Source organism: Periplaneta americana, chromosome 7 (assembly GCF_040183065.1).
Source record: "Periplaneta americana isolate PAMFEO1 chromosome 7, P.americana_PAMFEO1_priV1, whole genome shotgun sequence".
NCBI classification, from domain to species: Eukaryota; Metazoa; Arthropoda; class Insecta; order Blattodea; family Blattidae; genus Periplaneta; species Periplaneta americana.
In genome coordinates, this window is record NC_091123.1 from 148,508,331 (window position 1) to 148,533,822 (window position 25,492).

Here is a 25,492-nt window from a genome sequence, read left to right on the forward strand (position 1 = left end):
CGAATGATCCGTACAATGCGGTCCAAGTTCGGTGGCGAACCGCAGTCGACTCTTTGTCGGACCAAGCTCGAAATATGGGAAAGAAACGGAGCTAATGGAAGAGGGAAGTGTAATATTATGATGGCGAAATGAGTCCGAGGTCCAACACCGAAAGTTACCCAGCAATTCTGGTTGAGAGAAAAGCTTGGAAGAAATCTCAACTAAGTAACATGTCCTAATCGGGATTTGAATGGGACCCTCTTTTTTCACAGTCAGAAAAGCTATCCGTTACGCCACAGCAATGGAAAATTTTGTGGGCAGTACGGGTTTCCAATGTTGGTAAAGGAAGGGCTTGTGACTTCGATCACTGGAGCTTTATGAGGTAGGTACTTGTCTAAGGATGGGGTCTGGCTTTGCAGGACTGAAGCAGGATGACCCACCTGCTAGCATCGGATTCACGAATGCCATCCAGACCACCTATCCGACTTGGACGATCATTGCAAAAATAGGGCAATAAGCCAAAGGAAGCCTAAGTACTGGTCCAGCCCTCGAAAATAAGTGTACATACATACATACATACATACTCACCAACAGAGTAGATCAGGTGGAAGCACGTTTACTGGTAATCCAGAAATCCGTGCTGGGTTGGAGCGTGGGTTCCATTCCTGTTTGGATTTTTTCCCACGTTTTCCCTAACTGTAAGGCGAATGTCAGGCAATCAATGACAAATCTTCGGTTTTATCTCGCCAAATACTATCTAGCTATGATTAATTCCATCATAAAGTTATCCTTTATAATTAGGTACCGATACTGGTATTTATTTTAGAGTTGCTAAGAACAAGGAGTGGATATTTCTATGAGTATTTTTGTTTTAGTTACTTGATGCCGATGCCGTAGCGATGAGTAGCTTTGTAAACTTTATTCACTCGTTTCGAATGACAGTAACACGAATATAAATAATAACTTTATGTAATACATATTTAATATTAAATTATTATGTATTTATTATTTATTACAACGATTTACTGAAAGTTTTATTGTATGCCACAGGAGAGTAAACATATTTCATACACTCATGGAAATTGTCACCTTCAGCTTGCGCCTCAAGTGCTAAATATTCCACGAGTGAATAAAATCCTACTTTACTCTTTTGTGTCCACACCTGTAGAATAACGGTTAGCCCGTCTGGCCGCGAAACCTTGTGGCTCGGGTTCGAATCCCGATCGGGACAAGTTATCAGGTACAGGTTTTTTTTCGGGGGTTTCCCTCAACCCAATTATATACTGGGTAATTATCGGTGCTGGACTCGTACTCATTTCACCGGCGTTGTCACCATCTCATTCAGACTCTAAATAACCTATGATGTTGATACAGCGTCGTAAAATAACCTCATAACCTTTACTCTTTTATAGCATAAATTACTAATACCGCACACATGTTGTGACAACATTTATTTCTCATTTTAGGTTACCGGTATCGATGTAATCTTTTGAAATGAAAGAAAGGTAGAAAGAATATTATCAATTTATTGTAATCAATTGTAATACTGATTGTAAATTATCAGAACATTGTTACCAAGATTAAAAGGCCAAGATACTTCAACACATCCATTACATATGTTTCTAAAATAAATCTCTGTGGTTTATCTTTCAGCATTAAACTCTCAGTATGATCAAAATGGCGTGAGAGAAGATGTGTACATATACGTACAATTGAAAAATAGTGGTTATAAGGGTGAGCACTCTTATATTCACAAGCAAAAAACAAGGAGATGATTATAGTAGGAAGAAATATAAAACAATTGTTTATATTAATAATCAGTGTTATTATCGGTATGTAAATATTTATACATATTCAATATTTGTATTATATGAGTAACGATTAACATGAAGGAGAGTCGTAACAGATGGATTATTTTTTTATTAAATTGTTCAAATCTTTTTAAGGATTTCATAACCAAGATATATATTTTTAAAATACGTATAATTTTCAGTCTTGTCATTGTTACATTAGCTCTGTTTTGCAGTGTGAAAGTGCTCTATTTTACAATGAACTGAACCGAAATGGCAGTAGCCCATTTCATACTCAAATCTTGTAGCCTACCTTTTAATTTTTGGTTAATACTCATAAGGCATGCCCGTGTGAAAATAATAATTAGTGCATCCAATCGTATTGTTATATTAGATATAGAGAACTGACTTTTGGAGGTTATGGTGTTAAATTCTGTCATCAGTTAATAGGCCTAATTCAGATAATATTGTGTTCCTTTTTTGGTTTAACTTCATTAATTATGTATTGAACGTTACCTAATTCTGATTTATTTTATGTTATAAATTCACCTGTCTAAGAACTTGCCTGTCATTTGACATGACAATGTTTTTCTATTACCATATGCGATCTATGTTGTAAAAAAAATGACAATATTATGCATTTTTTAAATAGAAAGAAATTTGACACTACGAAAAAGAGCGATATTCGTTGAAGAAATAGTGCTGTTGTAACAAGACTTTGCCACTTTATGAGCCTGTTTTGGTGAATTTAAAATTTGTATAAGGCCTGTTAACATTAATTTCGACCCATTAGGACGAAAAATAAAAAAGACAGTGTTACACTTTTTCTGTTTTAACACTGCTTTGCACTGCACAAAAGAAACCAGCATTATTAAACGAATTACCATTTCAGATGTCTCTTTACCACGTTTTAACGCATTTTTCATTCACTAGACCAATCACCACTGCGTATTCCCTCATCTAGCCGCAATTACAGCTTCCATCCTCTCAGGCATGCTCTGAATAACATTTCTGGTAGGCCTATCCTGGTAATCCAGGTTGTCCCACTCCTGCTGGTGGAAGTCTTCTGGTGCAGACACCCATTTCCGTACACGTCTTCCTAGTAAATTCCATGCGTTATCTATGGGATTCAGTTCTGGAATGCGTGCTGGCCAGTCCATTCTCTGAATCCACATCTCTTGGAGAAAGTCGATGACACGTGCTACATGGGGACAGACATTATCCTGCACTAGAATGAAGTTGTTCCCAGTGAAAGATTCAGAAGGCACAACGTGGTTCGTAAGAGTTTCTTTCACATACCGGTAGCGATCAGCATTGAGAGCGCCATGCTCAATGAATACTAGGTCCATCTTTTCTTGCATACTGATTCCTCATAGATCGTGATGAAACCTCCTCAGAAAGGCACTCTGTGAGAGAAGGTACAATAAGAATAGCATTCTGTGTAAAATGTAAATTTGTGTGAAGTGCATAACATTAGAATTTCAATATTTTTTCAGCCAATGCTAAAGATTTTGTGCTTTAAACTGACATAAAGAAGATATAAATCAGCAACCAAATTAAAAAGATAAAAGGCATTTCTTTATGTTCTGTATGTTACACTTCCCAACTCAATACACATTTACGACACCTAAATGATCTAATATTACATAATAATGGTTGTTACATTTATATTACATTACTAGCCGTACCCATGCGCTCCGCTGCACCTGTTAGAAATAAATATAAAGTAATTACATAATTAAAATAGGACGTCTTATCCAGGGAACATTCGTGTTTGATAGAAGGATGAATCGTTTAATATGTTACTTAATTTAAATTGTATTTAAACAATTAAAATTCGATCATTTTGGTCCAGAGACCACTGATTTGGTGCAATGACAATTCTTTTAACATGTTTGCTATTTGTTATTACATGCAACCATAGTTTAATGAAGATTGACATAATATCATTTATTTCTAATGTGTAAACTTTATATTACTTGCTATATGTTTCCATTGAATTATAATAATAACTTAATTTTAACCATTGTTTTCTATGTCTGCAGTAAATGGCGCTTGGCCGACTATGGTTCTGAATCCTCCAAATAACTTAAATAGTGATACAGCATATATAGTGGTATTTAATTATATTTCTTTCTTTCGAAAATGTAAGAATTCACGATCTCCTATGTACCATTGCCATGGAATGAGTAAATGTGTTTTTTTTTTCTACTCAAAAATTTTGTATTTTGCACATAGGAGTTACTGCAGGAACAATAACGCTATAATCTTAGGTGGCGGTGAAAATGTATTATATTGTTATTTTAAAAGTCTTGTATATCCTTAAATATCAGTCCTATCAAAATTTTGCATAGAATAAAACTTATCGGAAATCAGTTTTAAAGAAACTTTTTTTATGTAACATTTTTCATAAAAATCAATAATAAGCGAGATATTTCGATTTATTTAATTTAGGCCCCCTTATAACCCCCCTTTTAAATAACGTATTTTGAATGCCATATAGCCTAAAATCTAAATTACAACGAACTTAATTTATATTCCAATTTTCATAAAAATCCGTTCAACCATTATCGCGTGAAAAGGTAACAAACATCCAGACAGACAGACAGACATGCAAACAAAAATTTCAAAAAAGCGATTTTCGGTTTCAGGATGGTTAATTATACATGTTAACGCCAATTATTTTTGGAAAATCGAAAATTACCAGAAAAATTTTGGCTACAGATTTATTATTAGTATAGATATGAACTGTAAGCCACTCTTACGCATAAATAAAACTACAAGAGAAGTAATACATTTATATTACATTATATGAACTTTAAGGTACTCTTAGGCACAAATAAAAGTACAATAGAAGTAAAAACAATAATTGTATCTTAATAAATAAGATACAGTTATTGTTTTTCAAACATTAATTTCACTTGGAAATTCTTAATAAACTCTTGTCCCAGTGGTCTTCAATGTAGGTTGAGGCAAAAAAATTTGTTCAAATTTTATACGCGAAAGGTCCCCTTCATCAACAGTGAAAGTCTTCATATTATGTTCTTTACCCAACATATGCAGGCACATGATTTGAACTTCCAGCTCTACATCGACTTGTGATTAATTTCTTCAATCTGGAAATAAGAAACATGGTGGTGTTTGATGATCTCCAAGTAACGATTCTGGCCATTTGGATTTAATGTTCACAGATTAAAATCCAGCCAAGAGTGATGACTTTAAGGGCTGATAAAATTCTTAGCATTGCTTTCTCCGAGAAGGAAATAAATTTATCAGCCATTTCTTACCTATACTGAACTTCGATGCTGAATAACCTCTGAATTGAAAATGTCATTAGATAGAATGCCACAAAAAACATTGCAGCCTGAATAATTGCAATTGAACATTTGTTCAGCTCTTTCATTATTGATCACCATTTTATATTTTAGTGATCCTTGATATAAAAAGATTTTTTAACTTATGTCTTTTTTTTCATGATATTTTTGTGTTAAATTTATTCTTATTTATATTGACAAATATAATAATAATCCGTGGCACTACAGCCCGTGAAGGGCCTAGACCGACCAGCTGGCTGCTGGCCTCACGCCCGCATGGCGAAGCAGAGGTGGACGATCATCCAACCAGAATGGAGGTAACGTGTGGTTAGCACGATGATCCCCCCAGTCGTTACAGCTGGCATTCGCAACCAGATTTTGCTACCTATCGTAGCTCCCCAAGTGCATCACGATGCTGGGTGGGCACCGGTCCCATACACTGGCCGAAATTTCATGAGAAAATTTCTTCCTCCATGGGGACTCGGACCAGCGTGCATTCTGTACACGAGTCCTAGGCAGGATGCCTTAGACCGCGACGCCACGGCACGGGACATTGAAAAATATACTAATAAGAAAAATAATCCGAAAAACCATTCACGAAAATTGGGGTGGAAATTGTCCCCTTCACTGAGTGTAAGAGGACTAGATGGATTGGTAAGGTCGACCGATAGTTAGAAATGAAATGTACAACACTTAAACAGTACAAGAAGAGAAATGAACAAAACATGGTTATTAATGCTAATGCAATGTTGCAAGTCACCGGCACAGGATAGGAATTTCCCATACATCTATCTGTATATTGAGATGAACATGGATCATAGCCTATTAAAAAAACCACAACATTGCTACAAGATGACATGTACAAAAATACTGAAGTGCCAGATGATGAACGACTTCATTGTCAGTGCCTACATATTTTGCATTCTCTGATAGGCTATGAATAAAGATACAGTAATTGTTTGTGCAAACAACGTGTAAATGAATCTGTGTTGTGGACAATAGAGATTAGATAATTAATGTTGAAGTGGAGAGTTAAAAATGTTCAGCTAGATTATGTGTGATAAAATTCTGTATCTTTGTCTTACTACTAATATTTTGCTTCATCATTATTCACAATATATATATTTTTTGTTACTTAGTATCGTTGCAATAGTTCACCTTTTAATTAAAATGAAAGTTTACGTATAGTTGATGCTATACACCTTGTCTTTCTAATGTATATCCGAATACGAGCTTTGTTCATTCAGAAGGTACTATTACATTTCGTTTTTCTCTTTTTAGTATTCAGTTATATACAGTCAACCTTCTGTACAACAAAAATCAATATAATGATGAACACTGAACTTCAAGGATAAATTTTATTGGTCCTTGCGTATTTCCTATATTTTAAATATGTTTTATTCATCATTACAATATTACAATGAGAGTCAAATTTAGGTGAAACGCTGATCATCATCATCATCTGCTTTAAGGCTTAGGGTTTTTGACCTGTTCCGTCTCCATCAAAATTGGTCTCGCCCAGTGGCGTAGCATGAAATTTTGAGCAGGGGAAGCTAACTCAAGTTGTCTTTCATGCAATAAGAGAAAACGTATTACAAAAATACAGTCTTAAAATAAATAGTAGTCAATGTCAAGTCAGCAGTCAAAGATTGGTTGGAACATCGTAAGTAACACCAATAAGGCATGACCTCAAATGATACGTAGTAAAATATGATTTCACGGTTTACACATATCTCTTAACAAATAGACATGTATACGTATAACATTAGCTCACTCCCTGTCATACTTAGAGAAATCACAATATTAGTATCATTACATAAGTATGCGTCTGTCTTTTGGTTGTGTCCTTCATTGACAGCAAGGGAGTCGGTCATTTGTTTTTTAAATCACAGTTTTGTTCGTAAGTTAGTCTTGATAATACAATTGTCCTAAAAAAATTCACGTAAATTAGTGTCAGGAACTGTTATTTCACTCATTATTTACTATATCAGCCACAATGCACACTAACACTTCAACTGAACACAACTGACGAAAAGGGATAACTCGGAAACTACTTATTTTAAATGTTAAAGCTAGCTTCTTGCGAGCCTTGCGACTAGGGTAGTTTAGTTAGAACGAGATGGAAAATCTGCGGGGTGGATTACACAGAAGAAACCAGTCTGCTTGGAAGCTGGTGTGTGCAGGCTTCTTGTTTACTGCTGCATCACAAATAATCCTGAGCTGCTGCATCACAATATTTAACGCGTAAATATAAATTCTATTAAAATGAATAAATAATTTTCTCCACAAACTGCAGGTTTATTATGAAATTATTATTAACTGGGGAAGCTAAGCTTTTTAGCTTACATTGAAGCTACGCCACTGGTCTCGCCATCTCTTAACTGGTCTTCCTCATGATCTCCTTCCAGTCCACAACTGTGGAGTAATGGTTAGCGCGTCTGACCCGGGTTCGATTCCCATTAGGGGAAAATTACCTGGTTGAGGTTTTGCTGGGGTTTTCCCTCAATCCAATATGAGCAAATGCTGGGTAACTATCAATGCTGAACCCCGGATTCATTTCACCTGCCTTATCACCTTCATCTCATTCAGACGCTAAATAACCTAAGATGTTGATAAAGCTTTATAAAATAAGCTACTAAAATAACAAAAATAAATAAAAACCTTCTGCCTCTTGGACTGTAATCTATGGCTGCTCTAGCAATACATGTAGTTAGCATTCTGCCATGTTCTATGTATGTTTTCTTTCCAATCCTGTGTTTTGTTCTAATTATTTCTATTATACTTTGTATATTTAGTTCTTTTCCTTAGAGAAACCCCGATGGAGCTCAAGCCGAGATGAGCTATTATCTCCCCACCTCTGTGCATCTCAGTGATGCATACCTTAACCTTTAAGACCTGACTCACGCTTTCTGCTAAATCTGTTCTTTATTGTATGTCATGTATCTAATTCAGTACAAATAACAGTCAAGTAATATTGATGAGAAAATTACCTTTCAGTATTTAAGATTGATTTCGAAAGAATTTCCTTGTAAAGTGTTAGTCTGTTCTTCTGAATGAAGATTAGAAATTTTAGAATTCATTTTGATATATTAGTTAACATTTATGTTAAAACTCTAAAATTAGTGATCTGTAGTATAAAATCTGACAGTACAGAAAAAAATTTTAGTGATATATGGCAGGAGTTTTCAAGTTATAACTTTGGATTAATTACTTTAGCAGTCTTGGAATTCAGTAGAATGTATAATGCTCGTTATCCGGTGTGTAAAGTAGTTTTAACTATAATTGCAGTATAAAGAATTGAATTTTCGTCAGAAATAACATCTTAAAAAATACCTTACCCGTGCTGTCTGCTTGGCTTGTTAAGGAATTTATGACAGATGCCTCTTCGTCCTCATATTTAATACTAATATAAGACTTTTTTGATGTACAACTTTAAACAGTAACTAATTTGCATGTTATATAACTTATCAAACTTATTTCTCCATTTTCTGATAATGTATTCGATACAATTCATGAACTTTTTGTAGAAGAATAGTAAATGAGTTTGATAAGGCTATTGTGAATTGTGTTATATCTCCAGATATTCCAAGTAGAAGTAAAACTAACAAGAGAGAAAATTGTTCGCATACACCTAATATTACATACTTACAAACATTAACTAAATGTTATTAACATTCATTTGACATATTAATTCTAGCAATATGTTTTGAGAATTGACATTAACAACATGTCTACACATAATTTAATGTTCAATATTAGAGATAGGGACAACTATGTTCGTCACACTTGTGAAAGCGAAAAGTCAATGATTGAGGTGCGAAAAGCTGGATACATTTATCTACATAATTACAGAATGGTTGCCACTTTTCTAATAAAACTTCATAAAGGATGGTAGTCTTGCGATTTTTACGAAATAATACCAAGAGTGATTTGTATACTAGAATATACAGTAGCTTCCTGTCCTGATGACAGAGTCAAGTAGAAAACGCACATTCTTCATCCTCTGTATGGTTAGCTGGAAAGTCGACAGTACACAAAACGTGACAGATGTTAGCCAAACTCGTGACTGTCTGAACAAGTTTTCCATCATGTATCTATTTATTAACACTGCAGTTAAGTATACTTCCAGTGGCAGTGGTATATAATATACAATAACATTACAGTAACTACAGCTACTCAGGAATAAAATAAACATTTAGCATAGATAAAATAAACATGAAAGCAGAGTTAGATCTCGAACATTAGATCGGTATGGTGCATAAAAATTTTTATATGGTGCCCGAGTTCAGAATTTAAAAAAAAAAAATTCGATTTATTTTATGTCAATGCGACTAATACATAATGTTAACAAAAGTGATCTAGGAAGATGTTTAAGTGTGCAATGTGTTTTATTAATTAATTATAATATTGTTTAATATAGTTTAGTAACTGTATCTTTATTTTAGCTCGAATGGTTTTCTCATTACTTGTGTGGATAAAATGTGGCGCCTGGAAATTTTAGAGTTTTGTCTGTCCCTGCATAAACCTGAAATCCTAACTGTAAATGAAACTTAAATAAAAACATACCTAAACAAAAGTAAACCTAACTTAAAAGTAAACCTACTTCCATTAACCCAACCATTGTCAGCTTAAGTAATTACAAGTTACCTCAATTAATTACACGTCACCTTAAATAATTTCATACCAACTTAAATAATTGCATTGTATCTACATTACTCCGACCAGTCTTTTCAACCTTTCCTTAAATGTAATGATTTTGAGAGGACTTTCCTGAAAGATTGCTGCAAATAAGCTGTTCCAATCTACTATTGTATGGTTTACAAAGAAAAATTTTGCCTTGTCTGTTCTTTGTTTTCTGCATGTAAACTTCATAATGATGAATTGATTAGCCTTGCTTAAATATGATGATTTCACTAATCTGATGTTGGTCTATGCTTTACATTCCATTTGTGCCTTAATCAATGCATTAAGTCTGTCTTTTCGTCACGAGCAACTCCCACTCGAAATTTTTTATCATCATTTTGCCATGTCCTACATTTTTACATATTTTGCTGCCGTGCATTGAACCTTTTCTATTGAATTAATTTGGGTTTGTCTGTAAGGATCCCAACCTACTGCTTCGTATTCCATTGTTGGACAAACAATAGTTATGTACACTAATTCTTTTTACTTGCAGTTAGTTTTCTTGAGAAACGCATAGAGAAATGCAGTCATCTATGGAAAACATTTTTTTTTTCGAGTTAACATGTCAGTCCAACATGGTTCTGTTGACATTTGAAGTAAACCGAGGAAAAAACTGACAAACAAATGTTCATTTAATTGTTTAATAACTCTGATTTCTTAATTTACTTTGTAGTGCTCTGCTTGTACAGAAACTGGGTCTATACGGAAGAACTGTCATACACTTACCATGATGACAGATCAGGTAGACTACACCACTTCAGCAACGTTGTCCAACAAACCACACACCAATATCCACGTGAAGAGGTTAATGAAGTGCCAAATGCAGTTGCCAAGGCACAAGAAATCCGAAACTTTCGAGAGGCACAAAGGAGAATTAAAGAGTTGGAGGAAAAAATAAGAGATCTAGAGAAGAGGATTCCGCAGAGATTCCCAGATGTGAAATACTTGAATTACAGATCTAGAAAACGTATACTGGTAAGTGAGAGATTTGTTTTCACATTTTAATGTCTCATGAAATAATTAATACTAGGGTTTCGAAGGTAATGTCTGTAAGGCCAGAAGAATAAAGAGTATCGTATATAATTTGTAGGTGTTAATTTTTTTCCAAATAGTATATTCAGCCATGGCACATTGTTATCCAAATGGCTACAGCATTGACTTTCTGTCACAGAAAGCCAGGTTCAGACTTTGATATGTTTAAGTGAAATCACATCTCCACTTCTTTCTGCAGTAAAACAAGTTGTCCTCAGTTTTCGATAGCAGTTCCCATCCCTTGGAAATGTTCATGTATGTAGCCATGGCTGGTCTCAAGTCAAAAATATCTTTTACAACTTTGAACTTGCATGGCAACGAACTGAATGATCTGATAATTTCTACATGATATGGCTAAGACACTGAGGAATGGGGCTATTTGACAGTATAATGGTTTAAGTAGCGCAACAATGGAGAGTAGGCGGGGTAAACTTCCCTAAAAATTGAAGGGAGTAAAACAGTGAAATCTCCATACAACGATTACCAATATAACAATAATACTTTGTATAATGTCAAAATATTATAGTCCAACATTAATTTCGTTGATGCAATGTTAAAATACAATTGCATTATTTTTTTCTATAATATTTTGTTTTTTTTTTTTATGCTAACTAATCCTAGTGTTCATCACAATATATTAAATACTTAAATTCTTAAATAATTAATGTACATCAACTATAAGAGTGGTTCCTTAAATACAGTATAGCTTCCAAATAGCATGCCTTTTTTTTTCTTTATAAATTCTTGGTATAACAATAAATCCCTCTACAGCAATATTTTTTTCTAGTCCACGTGGTTTTTTGTATCGATATTTCACTGTAGTATCATTTTTACCCTCCTAAAATGTTAGATAACTGAGAAGAACATGTGCTGTAAACTTGTGGAATTTACAAACACTATGCTAGAAAAAAAAAGAAAAAGAAAGAAAACCCGCAGTTTATCATCACAAGTGGATCTGGATGGTCTCCACTACTCCGTGGTCTGCTTGCATTCTGTATGATTATCAGAATATCCAGTAACTCTTTTCTGTGTATTTATCAGAGTATCCTCACTACTCCGTCGTTTGCTTGTAATGTTACATGTATGGTTACCAGTAACTTTGTGTGTGTATTACTTTATATATTACAAGTGGAGCTGGATGGTCTCCACTACTCTGAGGCTGCTTGCATTCTGTATGGTTATCAGAATATCCAGTATATAATCAGCATATCCTATATAGCTTTATCTGTGTATTACTTCATAGATTGTAAGTGGAGCTTGATGATCTCCACTACTCTATGATCTGTTTGTAACCTGTTATATGGTTATCAGCAGGGCCAGGATTCGTATGCAAATGTATATTTTTACTGACCAGTTGAAAATCATGCAAAATATGTTTATATTTGTTTTGAACGTCTGTGATGATGAATATGCAAAGTATCACGCATATTTTTGCATATTTCAGGCTCTCCAGGATATAATAGACTGTTTTACACACATTATAGCATAAACCCCCAAATTTGTATGTTTTGTAAAAAAGTAAAAAGTAAGATTCTGGATTGTTTGGTTGTCAGCACTTTTTAACTTTTTTGGCTGGAAATTCTTTGCATATGAAGGATGGTTGTGGAAAAACCAAAACAATTGCTTTCTGCTTTTGTTTCTTTTAACTACTGCATACCAAGAAGCATTCCCGAACATTCCTACATAACTGACTCTAACATCACCTATCCACCTTTTCTTGTTTCACTTATTCTCAATTGGCACATCAGCAGTCTGAGTGTCAAGTGCGTGATTTTGTTGTATTTTATGTATGGTTTGTGTGAGCACGTTCATTCCTTGTAATGCATCCTACAAAACTATTGAAAGTAATAGAATTCTTAACAGTACACGTTTCTTACCCACAAGAGTCCATTGGTGAGTCTGTCAAGATAAATCTAGACATGGTGCTATTAAAAACCATGGCTACAACACTGTGCTCAAAGTAAAGAATTTCTTGTGGCAAGAGAGAGTGCTTTACTTGAACCTGGATCTTACAAATTCACAATTAATACACTAAAATGTTGTCCAGTAACCTCATACGGGTATGATATTAGGCAATCATTTTCAGCATTCAAAGATGTCCTTGTAAGTAACAAAGTATGTAAATAGAGAACCTTGAAAAGTTGTTGGTTGTGTTTTGTAACCAGAAAAAGTAAGGTAAGCAAAGAATAAAGTGTACATATTGAACCTTAATGGTTAAAAGAAAGAAACATACATATTTATGACCTTACCTGACATATATTCACATTATATTTTTTAAAAGGATAATGGTAAATCCTACAGAAAATTTAACTTTGCACGTTTTTGTATATTTCTTGTTTTATTACTCATATTTCAGATTTTGTTTGTGCATTTAAATCCTGGGCCCTTGTCAGAATATCCAATAACTCTGTCTGTGTGTAGTTCATAGATTCCAAGTGGATCTGGATGGTCTCCACTACTCATTGGCCTGCTTGCATTCTGTATGGTTATCGGAATATCCAGTAACTTTGCCTGTGTGTTACTTTATAGATTACAGGTGGAGCTGGATTTGTTGGCTCTCATCTTGTTGACAGATTGATGATGGCTGGCCATGAAGTTATAGTGGCAGATAACTTTTTCACCGGCCGTAAGCAGAATGTGGAACACTGGATCGGACATGAAAATTTTGAATTGATTCACCATGATATTGTAAATCCTCTTTATATAGAGGTGGACGAGATTTACCACTTAGCAAGTCCGGCTTCACCTCCACATTACATGTACAATCCTGTAAAAACGATTAAAACAAATACAGTTGGCACTATAAATATGCTAGGTGAGTAACCTTCAATTTTTCTTTGTTTTATTTTCACAGGACTCCAGAAATTCAACTTAGCTTCACTTGTCACAAAACGTTTCTTTGTAGAATTTGTCAAATTAATTTAAACATTTAATTTGAGGCTGAAAAGGCACTCACTACTTGTTTGTGATGGCTCTTACCAGGTGCATTTCTGGAGCCCTGATTGCAGAGTGATGAGTTCATTATATGGCAGTTTGGGGAACATTAACTATATTTTTAATCCTTAATTCTTTTTTTAGGATCGAAATATCATCCTTAATTCTTTTTTTAGGATCAAAATATCTCTTTAATACAGAAAATAACATATTTTATTTGTCTGAAAACAAATGCGACATTATGGCAAAGTTTTCTATTTGTATAGGCGGTCAAAACCATCTACTTGACGGTGGTTCAGATTATGATCGCTTTCTGATGATTGCATTGTTAACTTCATGGCAGTTGTTCAGAAGATGGAGTTGTGTTACCTCAGTGATGTGAGAGTGCATGGCAATGTGTGATTATGTGGTACTAAAAGTGGTCTTAAATCTTACTCACTTACAAATGGCTTTTAAGGAACTCGGAGGTTCATTGTCGCCCTCACATAAGCCCGCCATTGAGCAAGATTAATCCAGTCTCTACTATCATATCCGACCTCCCTCAAATTCATTTTTAAATTATCCTCCCATCTACGTCTCGGCCTCCCCAAAGGTCTATTTCCCTAGATCTCCCAACTAACATTCTATATGCATTTCTGGATTCGCCCCTACGTGCTACATGTCCTGCCCATCTCAAACGTCTGGATTTTATGTTCCTAATTATGTCAGGTGAAGAATACAATGCGTGCAGCTCTGCGTTGTGTAACTTGCTCCATTCTCCTGTAACTTCGTCCCTCTTAGCCCCAAATATTTTCCTAAGAACCTTATTCTCAAACACCCTTAACCTATGTTCCTCATACTTCACCTGACATAATTAGGACCATAAAATCCAGACGTTTGAGATGGGCAGGACATGTAGCACGTATGGGCGAATCCAGAAATGCATATAGAGTGTTAGTTGGGAGGCCGGAGGGCAAAAGACCTTTGGGGAGGCCGAGACGTAGATGGGAAAATAATATTAAAATGGATTTGAGGGAGGTAGGATATGATGGTAGAGACTGGATTAATCTTGCTCAGGATAGGGACCAATGGTGGGCTTATGTGAGGGCGGCAATGAACCTCCGGGTTCCTTAAAAGCCAGTAAGTAAGTAAGTATCCTGTAACTTCATCCTCTTAGCCCCAAATGTTTTTCTAAGCACCTTATTCTCGAATACCCTTAGCCTCTGTTCCTCTCTCAAAGTGAGAGTCCAAGTTCCACAACAATACAGAACAACTGGTAATATTAACTGTTATAGTATAGGTATGTTTTGTAAATTCTAGTGTATGTGTGTGTGTTTTTGTTATTAATAGTTCCCATTGCTCTATTGAATTTAATGATTTTTTGATTGAGGTCTTTTTCTTCTTCATATGCAATTTCATATCCGAGGTAATTAAATTGTTTAATTTGTTCTAGTATTATGTTATTAATGATAATTTTATTATGAATTGGATCTTTCCCTAAAAAGGCCAGAACTAGTATGGAGACCAAATAAGTTCAGTTCAGGAACGTCTTTCTACTGGTAGACTCAAAGGCAGCAATACAATCAGTTGTTCCAAACAAAAGTCCAGTCACACAAACGTCACGTGAAATAAGACTAATAAGGATCTACGAAAATTAGAAAAGAAAATATGTATCCAGTGGGTACCATACCATGTTAGTTAATTTAGCAGTGGGACTGGAGAGACACTAGCCAAGAAAGGTACAACTCCCAACATACAGACTGAAAGAATCATAGAAAATAAGTGCAAAGTAACAACATTAAACAAATTCATCCAACAGCCATAAGGAAAAAATAGGATAAACAAGTCAGAAACCAAGAAGGGAAGAAGTTGCAATATTCAGACTGAACACAGGTCATGCCTGTCTGGCAACTCAACTATGCAAAACTGACATCCAAGACTGCAAGACTCAAAAATGGACTGCGACCATATACCGGAGTGTAAAAAGCTAACAAGGAAATTGCAGAGAACTGATAATCCAAGTAGATTTTACTGGGAGGTAACAATAAAATGTGTTTGAATCGTTACGTTCACAATTCTTGTAGAGTCCTCATACACAGTGTGATACAATTCTGGTATGATTTGTGAAACTGCTTATTTTGAAATTCTATAAAATTACAACAAAAACAGATGAATCACGTTGCTAAAACCAAAAGGGTCCCTTCAGACGAGGCCACTTTGGATGGAAGGATAATATTAAAATGGGTTTGAGGGAGGTGGAATATGATGGTTGAGACTGGATTAATCTTGCTCAGGATAGGGACCGATGGCGGGCTTATGTGAGGGCGGCAATGAACCTCCGGGTTTTCTAAATGCCATAAATAAGTAAGACCTATACTATGCTGTGGCAGTGAGGCCTGGACAGTCCACAGTATGAGAATATACAAAGATTCACTGCGGCAGAAATTAAATTTATGAGACATACAGCAGGTGTCCACACCTGTGGAGTAATGGTTAGCGCGTCTAGCCGCGAAACCAGGTGGCCCGGGTTCGATTCCTGGTCGGGGCAAGTTATCTGGTTGAGGTTTTTTCCGGGGTTTTCCCTCAACCTAATATGAGCAAATGCTGAGTAACTTTCGGTGTTGGACCCCAGCATCATTTCACCGGCATTATCACCTTCATCTCATTCAGATGCTAAATAACCTAAGCTGTTGATAAAGCGTCGTAAAATAACCTACTAAAAAAATACAGCAGGTTACTCCAGAACAGATTATATACAAGACTATGGAAGAAATTGGAAATCTCAAGTAAGAAGAATGAACCGTACCAGAATACCTCGACAGATTCTAAATTACCAACCAGTGGGCAAGAGATTCTTAGCTCGACCCTTCAAATGTTGTATAAAGACCGTAACAGACTCTTAGGTCTAAAACATTCAAGGATGATGATGATGATGATGATGATGATTAGTTCCAGGACAAAATGGATTTCGATTTCTGCATTAAAGTTTGTTTTATTATATCCAACTGCTATTTAGTGATAAAAGAGTATTGAGCATTCTCCTGCCCTAGCGTGATCTGACCTGTCTATTAGGAATCCAGTCGTGTGTATGTGCAACCATTCTTGCAGTGAGTACCTTATTTCCATGGTTCTTAATGTTAGCTGTTAGCTGTTTTCGGAAGTGATGGGAGAAGGGGGTACAGTTGTTTGCATCTGAAGCATACTCTAAGCTGTACATGGCTTCTGGATAGTCCTAAAGGAACAACAATGCTGACTTTCCCCGTAGCGTTAATTTCCATTGTGTTTTTTTATTGCACATGCGCAATTGAATTTAATTTTTTCGTTAACTAGTTACTTAATATATGTGTGAACGTCTGTACACAATTGGAAAATGTGTACCAACATGATTTATTAACAAAGACAAATGAAAACCTTCCAGCTCAACATATCCTTAGAGTCATAGTCAGTAACTTTATATTTATTTCCAGGTTTAGCAAAGCGTGTTGGAGCAAAAGTGCTGATTGCTAGCACATCAGAAGTTTATGGAGACCCAGAAGTACATCCACAACCTGAAAGTTATTGGGGACATGTTAATCCTATTGGTAAGAACTTCACATTTGTTTTCTGTTTTGAGAGATTTGTTCTCTTTAAATGGAGGAGGAAGCGATTGTGCATTATTCAAGAGAGGTTTAAGTTATGCTTTTTTCTTTAAAAATAAAAATTTAGAAATCATAAAATTTTGTAGAATCATCTTTACATTAAAGAAGAGAGAGAGGAGGGGAGAGAAATCATTACATATTTTAATTGTTGATAGAATCAACATCTCAACTCTCATTATAAAGGGACTCTAGAGTCTAACATTACAGATAATTAGGAATTTATTATTTCATCGAACTAATTCATTTTTGAGTACATATTATCATTATCATCATCATCATCACCATCATCACTGCAAACCCAGCATTCTCCAATCTTTCCTATTTTCTGCCTTCCTCTTAGTCTCACTGATCCATATATCTTAATGTTGTCTATCATCTGATATCTTCTTCTGCCCTGAACTCTTCTCCTGTTCATCATTCCTTCCAGTGCATCCTTCAGTAGGCAGTTTCTTCTCAGCCAGTGATCCAACCAATTCCTTTTTCTCTTCCTGATCACTTTCAGCATCATCTTTATCCAACACAGCTTCCTTATTCTGTCTGTCCATTTCACATGCTTCATTCTTCTTCATATATTCACATTTCAAATGCTTCTAGTCACTTCTCTTTTCTTAGTCGTTATGTCCATGTTTCTGTCCCATACAATACCACACTCCGCACAAAGAACTTCACACCCCAAATGTTTGAAGCTGTCCACTTGCTCTACTGCCTTATTTAGAATTCGCATGTTTACATTCTTCATTTTTCTTTCGATAACCATGGTCTTCGTCTTGTTTACATTTATCTTCATCCCATAATGCTCACAGCTGTCATTTAGTTGCAGTAGCATATCCCTTAATATCGTTTGGATTTATCTTCATCCCATAATGCTCACAGCTGTCATTTAGCTCCAGTAGCATATCCCTTAATATTGTCTCTTCTTCTGTTAACAATACCATATCATCAGCAATCTTACGCACTTTATTCTTCTTCTTCTTCTTCTTCTTCTTCTTCTTCTTCGTACTGTCACTCCTCCCATGTTCTGAAAACAGTTTTTCACTAAATCATTCAAATGGATGTTGAACAGAGTAGGTGATAAAGGGCATCCTTGACATACTCCTCTCTCTATTTCATTTTCTTCTGACATTTCTTCTCCTATCCTAACTTTGACTCGTTATGTCATATAAAGATTACTGAACAGCCTTCTCTCTTTCCAATCCATATCAATTTTCTTCAAGATCACCATCAGTTTATTCCAATCCACTCTGTCTAATGTCTTTTCTAGGTCCACAAATACTATATAGGCCCAACACATCTTTATTTTTCTCTAGATATCTTTCGCCTATTGTTCGCAGTGACTACATAATTATGTGTACCTTAATTGTATATTAATGGAAGTCATGGTTGAATCCAACCAGTCAGAAGGAATATGATCATTGTCTCATCTCTTATATTCAGTTATTATCGAGGGACTCTAGAGTAATCTGTTTACTAACCTGCTAGAAAGAGTCAAACAGCAATAACAATAATAATTTTCAATACAAACAATATGACATAGACCATTGTGGGCTACTTCTCATGGCTTGCCTGCTTACTGTTTTAAAGTTTTCGGAACCCGTCTGTTTATCTATTGCTATACAGTGTATATCATTTCTCTACTCTCAGTAAAAAGATAGTTCTTATTTTGTGCATTTTCAAATATGAGATATATTTTGATCAAATATACCTGTATGATATTCCTATGAACTCATAGTGCATTACACATTTTGTATTTTCAGGTCCTCGAGCTTGCTATGATGAGGGTAAGCGTGTGGCAGAGACTTTAAGCTATGCTTACGCCAAGCAGGAAAAAGTCGATGTGAGAGTGGCTAGGATCTTCAACACATTTGGTCCTAGAATGCACATGAATGACGGCCGTGTTGTTTCAAACTTCATATTGCAAGCCTTGAAAGATGAGCCTATTACAGTAAGGTTCCTTCACTTACCTAACTTGACAGGTGCTTGTTGCTGCTGTTTGTCCAAAATATATGTTACCCTTGATGCATATGTTACAGTTGATCATGATTGGTTGTTAGTGTTCAGCTATTAGCCTGATCAGGTGCATACAAGTAAATACAGTGCCACTAAAATTAGGATGATTTTTTCCAGTTTAAATTAATTTTCATTTCATAACTCAATAAATAAATAAATAAAAATAAAACCTCTGTATCAGCTGTGGCATGAGCCCTGTGACAGTGATTAAATCAGATACTCTCCCATGGGTGTACTTGTGTCAGAGAGATAATGGGCATGTTGAAGAGTTAATAATTCTACATGGTACTCTTGAAACCAGGGCAGCTACATTTATTATGCAAAATTACATATAGTTAGGCCTAAATCACTTTTTAGAAAACTGGGGTAGAAAATATGTCTGCTGTTTCGTCATACCTTTACATCTACAGTTGATATAATTCTGCTAAAGTATAATGTAAATAAATTAAGAGAATGTATAATATTATTAAGTTGTTTCATTTTACAAATTGAATTTAATTAAATATAATAGTAGCACATTGACAGGACAATCTAAGTATAAAAAGGTTTTAATGTTTTTATATTGTAATTTTGTAATATCTAAAACGATAATGTATAAAATTGTAACCTGATGATGCTGGATTAGACGAAAATATTTTTATAACTGTTTATTGAAATTTGATAAGTCATATGATTGATATCAGTAGAAATAAAATATAAATAGCTTTTCGACGACTATCTGATCAACATTTAGAATGAATTTTAAAGTGGTTAAGAGATGATGTTTTATTTTGTTTCTTGCACAGATATACGGCCATGGGAAACAGACACGGTCATTCCAGTACGTTTCTGATCTTGTAGATGGCCTCATAGCACTCATGGCTTCCAATTACACTCTCCCTGTTAATTTAGGAAATCCTACAGAACATACAATAGAAGGTAAGTTTAAAATATATCTAACCATGAAATGAACAGACCTAAAAAATTCTCTTCAAAAAATGAACAAAATAAATAGAAAAAAAAAAATGTTGTTGTTGTTTTCTAATGCCAGGCATTTGACAATAAAGTCATTTGACCTCTTGCACTCCAATATTTTTCAAAGATATTGTCATGGTTAGCCACTGACGCACAGATTTTGAGATGTTCTGAATCCATGTCTTGATTTGAGTTGCACAATGGACAGTTAGGGGACTGATATATTCCAATTCTATGCAGATGCTTGGCCAAACAGTCATGGCCTGTTGCCAATCTAAATGCAGCTACAGACGATTTGCGTGGTAAATCGAGAATCAACTGTGGATTATGATGCAGAGAGTTCCATTTTTTCCCTTGAGATTGTGTTATCAAATTTTGTTTGTTGAAGTCTAAGTATGTAGATTTAATAAATCTTTTCACAGAGGAATACGTAGATTTAGTAACAGGTCTGTAAGTAGCAGTGCTGCCCTTCTTTGCTAAAGCATCCACATTCTCGTTTCCCAGGATTCCACAATGGGATGGTATCCATTGGAATACAATTCTTTTATTGAGTGTTATTAGTTGAGAGAGCATTTTATTTATTTCTGCTATTTGAGATGAAGGTATGTGTCTAGAGACTATTGATAGAATAGCTGCTTTGGAGTCTGACAATATAACTGCATTTTCAAATTCATTGATGTGGCAGAGAAGATTCCTGAGACTTTCACTTATTGCAGTGATTTCTCCATCAAAACTTGTTGTTCCATATCCAAGAGATCTAAAGTGAGAAGAGACAGCATGTAACACCTGCACTGGCACCTTGTTCCCTGGAGATCAAGGATCCGTCGATGTATAAATGAAGCCAATTTTGTGGAGGGTACCTAATATTAATTGTCTCTAAAGACAATTGTTTCATTATTTCATTGTTTACTTCTGATTTCAGTATTTCTTGTGTTCAATTAAGATTATACTCTATATTTAATAGAGTTAAAGGGTTTGGTTTAATTTGTAAGTTTTCTTTTAAATTCGGAATATTGATTTTCTGTTTTAATTCTTGAGCAATGGATATGAAACTTTTTTGAGTTTTCAATCTACAAAGAGGACTGTATGAATGCCAATTGTTACCTGGTAATCTGATAAGTTTTTCATATTGAATCAGTGCTTTTTCTTGTATTGTCATTTTGATGCTGTTAATATTAGTGAGGAATCTCATAGAATCTATTGGCGTTGTTTTGATTCCACCAGTAATGAGTCTGAGAGCTTGGTTTTGAACATATTCTATGTCGTTTATGAAAGGTGAAGTAATTAAAATTTCTCTGCAGTACGTCAGCACTGGCTGTATAAACATTTTGTATGTAGTGTTCAAAGTATTCCTAGAGCACCCCATTTCTTTCCTGCTAGTCTTTTCAGAAGGGAGAATCTTTTACGAGCTTTTTCAGAAATATATTTCAAATGGTTGTTCCATGTTAACTTACTGTCGAAAATAACTCCAAGATATTTTGATTCATAAGTCCTAGGGAGGTGTTGGTCATTGTATTGGATATTGAATTCTCTTTCTTTTTTACCAAGTGAAAATATTTGGTAGGAAAAAAAATGTAAAATAGGTTTCCACAAAGTTATTCCAATACCAGTGTTATTCTAAGACAGTTAAATGTGAACACTGTGAATGCAAGACAAGAAACATAATATATATTCTTTTTTCTTACAAAGTCACTGTTTCTTTTTTCTAAATACTTCTTGAACTGGACTACCAGTTTTTATATACTTTCTTCATATAAACCCACAGTAACTGCTGCTTTCAAAATACGTCTTGCTCTCATGTTGGTTCAAATGACATGCTGCCAAATCCAAGAAATAAGTGAAGGCTATTCAGCAGGCCAGAAATGCATGTCTATTAATATATTTCACTATAGAACTGTGTAGATTTCTGTCTGTTTGGTATTACTTAAGCATTATTTCATGCAGCCAGAAAAAGTTTTACTAGTATAGGTCTGACAGGTTATTAAAATAATGTGTAAAGTTTTTAAGATAAAATTGTGGATTGAACAGTTATTATATCTTTAAAAGTTTGTATAGTTAAAAACGTTAGAAGTGTTACAATTTTAACGTTTTTAACTATAGAAAGTTTTAAAGTTTTAAGCAAGTGTTACGTGAACATAAGAAACAATGAGTTACTATGTAATGTTACAATTTAAACAAAATCCTTTGTATGTGCTAGTTAAAGAAAACTTACTGTTTCTGTTGTCAGAGTTTGCATTCATGATCAAGGAGCTGGTTGGAAAATCAAGTACAATCAAGCAAGTGGCAGCTGTAGAAGATGATCCCCAGCGGAGAAAGCCTGACATTTCTAGAGCCAAGAAGTACCTTGGCTGGGAACCCAAAGTATGTATAAGTGTGCAAAATTGTAAAATATTTTAGGACTAGAATGCTAATTTTCCAGCCACCCTTGAGGGATGATAATCAATGTATGCCCAGAGAGGGCACTGGGAAGTCATGGTAAGTGGAGTACTGTCAACACAGTGAAGTGTATGTGGCCATCCAATTTTTGTGAGCAAATGACCATGTAGCAGCAGATATTGAATATGAAATAGTCTTGTATATTACTTTAAAGTTGACGGTATACAATATAATTGGGACATATGATATCTCATAATATGTATTCAAAAACTTAAGAAACTGTATCTTCCTTGATGAAAATTCGATTAAAATGAGATATAATTTAAAAAAATGCATATTCTTGATGAAAATGCAAATAAAATTAGATGTAATTTTAAAAATGCTTATTACGTGACTCGAAAACGCCATTTTGTTGTTGTTTCCAAGTTAGATACAATGAATCAATGTTACTGTGGTTAGGGATTTTTGACATAAGAAAAATTATAATGTTTCAACATGAAAGATTTACTCTGACGTCACTTGTGGTACCACTTGAACTTTCTGCCCTGTGATTTTCCTCACTTTCCATCTCCATTCCCTATGGCGTAGATTACTAGATAACAGAATATGTAATCTCTTTTTAAGGGAAATTAATGTGGATAGAAGTTGGCCATATTAGCACGTCTTCTCGTTTTGCATTAAATCAAGGGCTACGGCAATGGATTTCAGAACTGCACATTATTCTTCAAGGTACCGAAACTCAACATCTTTGAAGGTTGGCAATCCAAGTTTTTCACATATACTGTGTATATCATGTTTGAATTGCAATATTTGAGAGATTGAGCCATTAAGAGAATTCCATCGAGTTGGGAAAGGAAACTTTAATGAATATTTCAAGATGTCTGATATAATTTCTGAGGATTTCGGTCTCCTAGACGCATTCCTTAATGCTGAACATTTAGCAAGTGTTGGGTGATGTATCCTTGATGCTGTTGGAGATTTCTTTATGGCATTAAGGGAATCAGTTGTAGCAAGAAAACTAAGTATATGGCTAGCACATGTGAAATGGGTAGGCAAATAAGATAGAAGTTCATTCTTCAAATACAAATCCAAAACTTGAAGGACAAGAAGAAGAAGAAAGTATTTTGAGTATTTGAAATACAAAATACATCAATTTTATGTATTTAAATACAAAATACTTTATAAAATCCTTGCGAATTACAAAATACAAATATATTTCAAATACATGTATTTCAAATACTGCCCAGCCCTGCCCATAAGTTGCACATGGTTAAGTCTTATTTGTGGTGTATTTTGCCAAGATACTATAACACATCTCTTGTCATCTGTGCTTGGATAGTATTTTGCACTTCAAAATTCACTAGCCATACTTAAACCATTCAATTTATAAATGAAATCAGATAATTTAGTTCTTGGGATTATAAAGACTGTATTTTGTGTATAATCCAGGAAACCAAGGTTCATCTTATTTAGATGTGTATTAAATGATTTCATTTGGTTATGTCTTTTAAATAGTAGTTTAACAAAATAAACTACAAATATAAGTATTATTTGCAGCATGATAAAGGAACCGAAGTGCTGTGAAACTTCGTGAAATGTATAATGGGAAAGTATGTTTCACCTTCGTGACACTCATTGTTTTCTGTTTCTGCATTTATTTTTCCTGTTCCTGCCAGGTGCCTCTAATAGTCGGTCTTCGGAAGACTGTACACTACTTCGAAAAAGAACTGCAGAGAGCTACACATGAGCAGCGTAATTCCTACATGCCAGAAGAGAGGGTATTCACGTCGCTACCAGATTTGTAACAGGCCTGCAGACTGAAGTGATAACCTTGTGTGTTCACCTCATGAAGCGGAAGCAGGAATATTAGCTGTGACTAGTCCAGTGGTTTGTAAGTGACCTTTTCCTGTTTCCTATAATTTATTTCTCTGGTTGGACAGAGAATTGCAAGTAAAAGGATTTCATTTGATTTGTAATGAAGAAAACAGCAATGTTGGTTTCTTCTTTTCTTTTGTGTGTTTTAGTGTGAAGAACTAACTAATGCTGCTGGGGCGTGCTGATGTGTAGTCACGAAGGAAGCTGTTACTTTTGTACATACCACTAGATAGATCTCTCTATAAATCTGTTAATATAATTTTATTTATTAGGGTAGTGCTTAATTTCTTTTGGAATGGTTTCAAATACATGCTAACGATCCATCTACATTGGTAAATTTTTATTTTAGGGCTAATAAGCAAACGTTCTGATGGGGGCAGATAAAAAAGTTAAATTTTTTTCTTCCATCATGTTAATAATGTCAAAAGAAGTGCTTATACAAATTTTGACCACTCGACCGCAATTACGAGGGCCATAAAAAAATTGATTCGCCAGGGGCTGTTAACAGAAAGAAAAAACACAATTTCATTGGATAAATTCATTAGAACGGACACAACTTGTTGAGCTATTTTCCAACATATTTTCCATCGGAATTGAGACATTTCTCATATCATAGGATCGACAGAGAGAGGTGCAGTCGCAGTCAAATGCTGGTTCCAAACTGAGGCGGCTGACTTCTACGACACAAAAATTGATCCCATGGTATGACAAATGTCTCAATTCCAGTGGGGGATATGTTGACAAATAGCGCAACAATTGCTGTATCTGTTTCAATAAATATTTGCATGAAATTGTGCTTTTATCTATAAACGGCCCCAGGGAAAATCACTTTCTGGACGGCCTCGTAATTGCGGTCGAGTGGCCAAAATTTGTTTAAGGACTTCTTTTGACATTATTAACATGGTGGAAGAAAAAAATAAACTTTATTATC

General features: G+C 34.9%; 1 protein-coding gene across 2 annotated transcripts; it reads left to right on the forward strand.

The window, feature by feature from the left end:
• The first annotated feature begins 1,665 nt into the window (after window positions 1-1,665).
• On the forward strand, window positions 1,666-24,846 carry Uxs (UDP-xylose synthase). Of its 2 annotated transcripts, XR_011333205.1 has the most exons (9): window positions 1,666-1,811; window positions 10,440-10,741; window positions 13,328-13,613; window positions 17,179-17,292; window positions 19,104-19,291; window positions 20,142-20,274; window positions 22,538-22,671; window positions 24,363-24,577; window positions 24,711-24,846. XR_011333205.1 is itself a non-coding variant. In XM_069831558.1 (8 exons), the coding sequence occupies exons 1-8, from the start codon at window positions 1,751-1,753 to the stop codon at window positions 24,489-24,491; spliced, it is 1,347 nt and encodes a 448-aa protein (XP_069687659.1). In that variant the 5' UTR covers window positions 1,666-1,750; the 3' UTR covers window positions 24,492-24,614. The 2 variants fall into 2 exon arrangements, 1 of the variants encoding a protein (XP_069687659.1); XM_069831558.1 differs by lacking the exon at window positions 24,711-24,846 and having other exon boundaries at window positions 24,363-24,614.
• The last annotated feature ends 646 nt before the right edge of the window (window positions 24,847-25,492 follow it).